At 38.6% G+C, this 8877-nt stretch overlaps 1 protein-coding gene across 1 annotated transcript; it reads left to right on the top strand.

The window, feature by feature from the left end:
• Window positions 1–3822: 3822 nt before the first annotated feature.
• On the top strand, window positions 3823–7817 carry commd2 (COMM domain containing 2). Its single transcript, XM_080721709.1, has 6 exons — window positions 3823–4008; window positions 4455–4532; window positions 4972–5054; window positions 5157–5231; window positions 5852–5950; window positions 6213–7817. Exons 1-6 carry the CDS (start codon window positions 3942–3944, stop codon window positions 6411–6413), a joined length of 603 nt encoding a protein of 200 aa, XP_080577835.1. The 5' UTR covers window positions 3823–3941; the 3' UTR covers window positions 6414–7817.
• Window positions 7818–8877: the final 1060 nt, after the last annotated feature.

An 8877-nucleotide genomic window follows, 5' to 3' on the forward strand; every position in this document is an offset into this window, starting at 1 on the left:
TGTTATATTATCCTCCAATTGTGTGTTGTAGATGCTATAACTGACAGCTAACTATTGTTAACGTTAGCACCTTTAGTGACTGGGTGGTTTGATATCATTAGCATGGTTTCCACAGCTAGCTCAAGTGAGTCTAGGCCAGGGCCAAGTCAATATAAATACTATTGGTGTATTTGAAACTAAGGTGCCTCACCAACCATTTCTATTGGCAATCTTAAGTAAATCGAGGACCCTTGAAAGTAAAGTCTGGATAGTCCTGTTTTGGCACTGTAGTGGAAACCAGGCTTGCCCTGTCTGGCCCTTCAGTAGAAACTGGAGTGCCCTGAATTAGCAACATTCTGGGTACACCAACAAGATGTCTACCACTGCTGAAGGGCTTGTTAATTCCTCAGACAGCCACCCTGGTGCCTGGGGAGCCTTTGGGTGATATTAAACTCTCAGCAAGAGTAGAATGCCTGGCAGCATCAGGCCCAGCATGGTGGAGCAAGAGGGGTGGGTTTGTTTTGTAGAATATTAAAAAAGTTTTTCAATGCATTGTTCTATAATTGCTGTATTAGATTTAAAAAAAGAAAGAAAAAACATTTAAAAATCAATTCACTAGTCCTGAAACATTGAGAAGATTGTAATATAGGCAGACCAAAGAAGAACATGAAAAATAGATCCGTCATTGGGAATGTAAATTGGCAACCAGGTCAACATTTGTGTGACACGTAAGTGAGCTATAAAGGACATTGAATGTTATCTGAGTTAGTGTTCCATCAGCCTTTGCACGGTGCTGAAATCATGTACTGTAATGCCTCTTTAACTAGCCTCTCTGCTCTCACACCCTGCTGGAAGCTGTGATGCTACCATGATGATCAAATCATGGGTTTAAGTCTTTAAAAGAAAAAGCATTGTGTTAGAAAAGTCTGGCCCTAAAGTTAACTCACTCATAGTGATATCTGAAAAACATGTTTCTCAGACATTAACTGTTAAATCACAAATATAATTTTTTTAAACTGATTGTGGTGGGACAGAATGGCTGACCTTTTCAGAGGAAATGGACCTGTTTCTATACAGAGCCATTGATGGTTTGGCATAATTATGGCAGGTGGCCGACATTGTAAATATTGGTAAAAAAGAATGCCAATATACTTGGCAACAGCCATGAAATTGTAAACATGGCTAGTACCACTAAAACTTGTGGCAAACTATATGGCTTTCAAACTGGTGAATGTAAGCTGTGAAGGGGGTGGGCTTACTCCTAATCACCGCAACTGCAATTGGATAGCAAAAAAAATAACATTTTGATTGGATCACAAGTGTTCTGTCTATCTGAATTATTGAAGTAAACTGAAGCTGCTTTGCCTCAGTTGTTTTTCTAACTAATGATATTGGCCTGGGAAACAGATTATCTTTTCTCCTATTGTGTGTTTGAATGCAGTGCTTTGCATTACTAAATATTCTTGTTTTTGATAGGGTTATTGTTAATGTAATCAGTTTGTTTACATGAAATGTTTTAGTTTTGTATTGTCAGGGTCTCTGAGGGTGATTAAGTTTGGGTGTTGATGGATGTGCGATATACTTAAGTGTTGGCCAGATTACTTTCTGGGCTGATCGAATCTGACTGACCTCTGAAATTGAATCTTCTGTCATGAGAAGACAAATATTAGCTAGCAGCTAATCAGCTATCCAGGAACATTTGCAAAACCATCCACAAGTGCATGTTCTAGTATATTTAAAAAAAAAAAGCCTATTGGCATAATTTAACCAGTGTTTGTTTAAGTGTGGGTTGTAGGCCTGTTTATATTTGGGCCCCTACAGTATATAATTAGTACTGGTATTTCTTTGTGACACTGGGTCTCAGGAAGTTAGTGAATTCTTCATATAATTATCTGAGCAAAAGTACAAAAGTTTAAATCTGACCGTTGTACAATTTCACCTTAATAGTTTTTGATACGTTTTGTTGGGAGTCACACCACAGACATTTAAGGTAGATGGTTTTAGAGTCAATAGTTTTATAGATTATTTGAAGCACACCCTAGACTGTGATTTTCATTAAGCTATTTTCTTAAAATCTGAATCTGAGCTCCACTGGCAAATACATAATAGAGCAGTGTTGCTCCAAACTATGACAGGCAGACAGCCTTTACCTGCCTTTGGGTATACTGTGCACTCCTTGGGAGAGGTTTCAGGAAGTAGTGTGATTCAGCCAGATAACTGAAAAAAGTACTATTATGGAATTTCCTGAATCATTTCCAAAACATTTACTTGATCTTATTTATCTTGTAGCAGTTTGGGTTATCTGGCTAACAAGAATTATTTCATTTGAGTCAAACCCATTTGTTTAATAATCAGATATGACATGATAGTTTCCTGATACTTTTTTTTTTTTTTTTTAAAGTGAATAAACATTGAGCCCAAACGCCCAACTCTTAATCACTGTCATAGAGATCCATTATTGTTAATGGGGGGAAGCATGCCAAATGTCAGTTTGTTCATTCATAATGATTATTACACTTACTATTGAACTATTTTTTGTATACATAATAAATGTTTTCAATATTAAGCTGTGTCCGCTCATTCAATGGTGGCCTATTGTATTTGTATACAATGTATGTAAGTGATATATTAAAAATATACATGCATAGTTTTTTTTTTTTTTTGTATTGCAGCTACACTGACTGCTTTTTACTTGTCAAACAATTGTGTACTCACATACAGTGATGTTCATTTTTAAGCTTTATTCACCATGGCAAGACTGAACTAATAAACATTTTTCATCTACACACACACACTTATACCTGGAAACTAACAAGTGTACTCTAACAGGCTTCTCATTGGAGCTGTTAATGTTAATTGCCTCGCCCTAAGGTGACCTTGTGAGCAATTTCTAACTGTTGAGTTAAACTCAGGAATGGAGCTTTATTACCATTTTGTGCTTAAAAGGTTAAAAGTATAAAATGCAAAAGAATAATACAAAGTTAAAAATGTTAATTTATTCTTTCTAAAAATAAGAAATGAATGAAATGACCACGTTCAAAAGGTTTAAAATACCAAATGAAAATGTGTGCAACAAGAGTAGAACTTGACACTAACAGTGGGAGTGTCGCCTGTTTCCACCTCATTTTACAGAGAAAACCAGAGATTTAAATATGCTGTTAAGAGTTTTTAGTTAAAACGAAAGATTTGACGAGGGTCATGATTAATTGAAAAAGGTACACAGTATATAACTTTAAATAGAATAAATACTGTACATTAATGTATATGTCTCCATAGGGAACCACTGCTGGTCATCAAATTATTGGGTTAGGAATGCAACAAGAAATATCCATGAATTCAAGTCTCCATGGCACTGGTTCTCAAAACGGGGTCCGGGTATCTCCAGGGGTCCTTGAGGGAGTTCCAGGGGGTTCCCAGGCCAGCCAAATTTTAATTGGGAACCAAATGGACTTTTATGGACATGTAACTCTGAGAGTATACAAATTAACAATGATTTTATAATATAAACTGGGGGCCCTTGAAACTAAAATGGTTGAAAATCACAGCTAGAGCCGTAAAAATCTCTTATGGGGGGTCCCTGGCATATCTTTTCAAATGGGGATCCGTGGGCTAATAAGTGTCAATTTGGGGGTTCTTCACTTGAAAGAGTTTGACAAGCACTGCTCCATGGGGTGAGTAAATCATTACAGGGGGTGAACTATCCCTTTAATAATCTTAATATGTGTTGTATTCTTATATTTCCGCCAGGGGGCGACTCTACAACGCCATGACTTGTACCGTGGAACCAATGGTCTAACTTTGTGTTTCCATCGGACCCTCGGACCACTTGACAGTCATGTGATTTAGATTTTTGATCAAGCTAGTTGTTTAGCTGTACATTTCATTATCGTTTTTTACACACCTGTCAATAAACCGAGGTGATTTTCAATTCCACTACAGACTTTCTTCTATATATTGCCAGGATGTTGTTGGTTTTGTCTGACGAGCATAAAGAACATCTGGGTTTTCTGCCAAAGGTTGATCCTGCAGGTAAATAATAGACATCAATCTCCCTTTATGCTACGTTATGTGACAGACTTTAGATATTATTATACATTAGAAACGTGTTTTTCCCCGTAGAATTAATAGACAGTACGAAGCCAACATTTGCAAATATCTACTGTGTGTATGCTAGTCCCAGTGAACTCTAAAGTCTGATTTGTGTTTATATTGGTTGCCAGTGTTGCGCAGAGAAAATGGCAGATCGACAAGCTCACACAAGACGTTCTACGTTCTCAAAGTTGTGAGCTTGTATATCTGCTTTTGGGGTTGGCAAATCAGCATCAGCTACAGGATAAATTACGTTTTCATATGACACGGATGATATGGACATATAGTGTGTAGCTGCTGCTTCTGTCTGGATTCTGGAAATAAAATACTACACTCAAGTTTAGCAGCATCTGTTGCTAAGCTTGCTAAATGACGTGTTTCCTCAGTGGTGGGAGAGTTTGGACGCATAGCAGTGGAGTTCCTGAGGAGAGGAACCAACAACAAAATCTATGAGGGAGCAGCTAGTAAGTGAAGCTCACAATTATTGTTATAGCTCTGTCTCTAATATAGGAGTAAATTATTAGTATTGCCTTCAATTAAATAGTATAAGGCTAAACAGAAAATGTATGTATACTGAGTATGGATACGATAAGAACAAGTACCTATAACATAGGCTACAGAACTGCATATAGATCTATCAATACATGATTAATACAAACACAGTCTGCCAACCTTTCAGCACCTTTATCTCTGAATCTTGAGAGATTGATACACATTATAATGTGGTGTCTATGGGGATGTAACATGCATTACCTGTGTGTGTGTGTGTGTGTGTGTGTGTGTGTGTGTGTGTGTGTTTGTGTGTGTGTGTGTGTGTGTGTGTGTGTGTGTGTGTGTGTGTGTGTGTGTGTGTGTGTGTGTGTGTGTGTGTGTGTGTGTGTGTGTGTGTGTGTGTGTCTGTAGGGAAGCTGAACGTCAATGTGGAGACAGTACAGCATGGAGTAGAAGGCCTGATGTTTCTACTTACAGAGAGCTCTAAACTCATGGTGACTGAAACATAAATATACTCTCTGTTTGTCTCTATCTCCCTCTGGCTGTGATGGTCTCAGTTGATCACATTTGCATAATATACCATATTGCCTTTGTAGATCTCAGAAGTAGATTTCCAGGACTCCGTGTTGGTTCTTGGATTCAGCACACAGCTCAACGACATTCTATTACAGGTGACTTTAAATCTAGTTTCAGTCTCCTTTTTATGTTGTCAGAATAAAGGCAATCATACATTGAAAATAAAGTATTTTAACCACTGCAGAAACAATAGAAAGCTCTACCAGGCATGCAAACTTGTCACCATTTGGCAAACGCTGGTCTCGAGGGTCTGGTGTGTCTGGCGTGTTTGGATGCGTGTGAATCTACTGTAAAAGCCCATCAGTTCGAAGTGGAGCGGTGCATTTGAGCAGTTATACTCTGTAATATACATTATGGGATGTAAATAAATAAGGTCATACTAAGTGCATCCTCTGCCACAAAGAAATAAACTGTGCAAACAAGGACCGCAAAACCAACATGCACAGTAAGAAAGTTATGATGTCATAATGACACAGTGTAGCCAGAAGCCTTCTACGCAGACTAGAGAGGACTTCACCCCCGGATCCCCTTAGCGGGTCGGCCTTTTCCCTGATCACGCATTCTTACCGTTTCCCCCATAACCAGTTGCAGTAGAGAATTATTACATTTTCTGAGTGCAGATGCAGAATGTAGATGTGATGTGACAGAGTTGCGTTATTTTCCACAATATTTTTAAGTATACTGAGTTCTTGTGTTGTGTGGTGTGGTGTTGTAGTTGTATCTAGAGCACCAAAGGGAGATCCGGTGCATTCTGACCCAGCTAGCCCCCAGTCTGCCTTCCTACCACAATCTGGAGTGGAGACTAGATGTACAGGTAATTGTGAATGTGTTTATACTTAGATGTCTGTGTTGGAGAAATAAGACTTTTGTTATTATTAATATTATTATTATTTTTTTTTATTTCTTTTGTCTCTTTTTGTCTTCCAAATCGGATTAAAATTCATATTTGAAGGCAGTTTTTACTTTAAATAATGAATTCATGAATGAATGAGTCTGTTTTGACATCCTTATACTGATTTTCCTATGACAAGTAGCGTTTCTCTTCTGCACTATTCCATCACTCTCCTCCCGCCCAGGTGGCAAGTCGTTCCCTTCGTCAGCAGGTTGTTCCCACCGTCACAACGCGGTTGGTCCTGGCAGATGATGGCGGTAACCATAGTGCCAGGATTCTACAAACAGATCCTGCAACCCTCCTTCACCTCATTAGCACATTAGAGACTGCCCTGGGCGCCATGAAGACCAATCACGCGCGACGTATTCTACGCAACATCAAATAGAGCCCCCACCTCTCTTCCTGTACATGATGAATAGTGTTCCTATTTCCTGACTGGGATCTTTGGCCAGTTTCCACTTCCTCTTGGCAAATATTGAACATTGTCTTGTGTTGCTCACCGGGGTTTCTCGAGATCAGACGAAGTGTTACATTGTAAATACCCTTTGACACTGTCTCATACCATATAAGGTTCTCAATTTCTCATGGGACTAATCATGTTGGATTTGAAAGGATGTTGCTTTAGGGGTGGTATAGCAGCAGTGATGAAGTTGAGTATTTGTGCACCTAGAGCCATTGATTGATTGATTGATTGATTGACGACTTAATTAGAACTTTGCATAGGAAAAGGTACATTTTTATAGCAGTACAGTTAGTTCACTGGTACACGGTCAACTAAAAGGATACGCCCAAAAAGCTTATGGCTTGTTTCAATTGAGGTCCTTTTTATTTTTTTTACTCCTATAACATTGAATGACAGACAGACAGAACACAGTACTATGCAGAAGATATCATCAAAGAAACTGTAGTAAAACAATGCAAAATAAATGGTAATTACAATAATTAATTGGTAATAAAATAAATGGTAATTACAATAATTAATTGGTAATAAAATAAATGGTAATTAATAGAAAGGTCAGGTCAGGTCTAGAGACCCCCCGCCAAATCTTTATTTAATTAAAGTTTCTTTTTGAGAAGATTTAACTTATAACACAAACAAACACACATAAACTTAACCTAGTCCTACTCAAAAACTATAACAAGTTGACCCCCCCCTTTTTTTTGTACTTTATATATTTATTTTGTTCATAAAAACATACAAAACACACAAAAAGAATATGGACCTAATCTTTACACAATACAATACTCCTTTGTTTGTCCAAAACAGTTATTTGAGAAATTGAAAAGAAAAAATCGAACCTCTGTTCGAAGTGGAGCTGTGTGTGTGTGTGTGTGTGTGTGTATTGCAGTTGATGCTCAGGGCAGGCTAGACTCAACAGCACCTCTCTGGTCACCCAGGGTTACTACATACAGGCTACATACAGACCCACCCACCCACATACCCACATACCTACACACACGGCCACGTATAGGGGAGCTTGTGTTCCACACAGCTCCAAAAAAAAAAACGTGTTCAAATGGATCCAATGTAGTCACAAATACTTATTTGGTTAGTTATGAAACCCACAGACGTAACCACTTTAAACCTGGTGTTCCTACTTTGGGCATGTCATTATAGGCAAAACATTTATAATACACTATTCTTTAATACAGTATTCTTTAAATATAAGTGGGTGGCCTTGGTAAAATTGACCCAGTAGGCGCTTTCTTTCCTTGGCTGAGATTTTAGGATCCTGGTGGATGGATGGTCTTAAGCAAATCTCAGAGATGCTGGTTTGTGGTGATCATGCATCAGGATAGATGATGGACCTGCTGGCAGAAGGTAGAGGCCATTACATCTTGTTGCGCCCCATTCGAGATGCTGTGCTGACCTGCTTGTCTTGAAGATTTCCATTCTGTTGTCAACAAGATCACCATCAGTTGATCTTTCTCAGTGGAGAGCTTCCTGCTGTGGAGAATAGCCCCGCAGAATGATCTCATCACTGCCAGTCTGTTCTCCATCTCTTTGTCCTGTTTTATCGCCACAGGATCAGCTGCCAGAGCCATGAAAGTCAGAAGCCTGCACATCTCCTCTCTACAGCTAGGAGGCAGTAGTTTCAGACAGAGTGCCTTGTCCAGCTTTGCATTCACCAGCAGGTCAATGGTGGCAGTGTAATGATGGCACATCAGCTACATAACAGTAAATAACACAAGACTAATATAAAAATAATTGGCCAACCTAAATATCGGTCAGGCTCTAGTCTGACCATTCCTGTTTTCCCAGTGATTTATCTCCACTGAGCTCATCATCCCCAGGTGTTTGTATCCTATTCCAATGTTGAATGCCAAGAAAAATAAACACTTCACAGGCATATCTTTGGTGAACAGTATCGTTGGAACATAAAGAGCAGGGAAAAGGGTAAGAAACAAAGGGATCACTTTCCAGGTTTACTCATCTGTTTCAAGAACTGCATTTGTGTTTTACATATACAGTATGATGAATGTAAGTACACTATTTAAAGTACAGCCTTGCCCTATGTCATTCGTGGCCTTTGTGAACAGAGGACAAACAGTGAAATCTGAACCAAACCTTCTTTGATACCTATTTTTGGTCTCTACTGACCACTCAGTGACTTGATACCACACAGCTCACTTTTTAAACCAAGGCTCACTAAAATGTACTTGCTGGTGTATTTCTTCATTTGGGAACCCAGGATGAAGTAGTGGTACTAAAATGTTTATATATAAACTGTATATCATTTTGTGAATGCCAGACGTGCAGTCCAGTCTTAAGATTCAATCATATACCTGCTTTTTTACTTTGTATATTTCCACATGGAGGGAATGGCTGTTAATTGTCAGTGATTGTA

Source organism: Nannobrachium achirus (assembly GCF_963921795.1).
Source record: "Nannobrachium achirus genome assembly, chromosome: 1".
Classification (NCBI taxonomy): domain Eukaryota; kingdom Metazoa; phylum Chordata; class Actinopteri; order Myctophiformes; family Myctophidae; genus Nannobrachium; species Nannobrachium achirus.

Excerpts from the sequence above, each read along its gene's own strand:
- commd2 (XM_080721709.1), top strand. The coding sequence starts at position 3,942 with ATGTTGTTGGTTTTGTCTGACGAGCATAAAGAACATCTGGGTTTTCTG. Across the intron at positions 4,009-4,454 it reads GCCAAAGGTTGATCCTGCAG|TGGTGGGAGAGTTTGGACGC; the intron begins GTAAATAATAGA and ends GTGTTTCCTCAG. Across the intron at positions 5,951-6,212 it reads AGTGGAGACTAGATGTACAG|GTGGCAAGTCGTTCCCTTCG; the intron begins GTAATTGTGAAT and ends CCTCCCGCCCAG.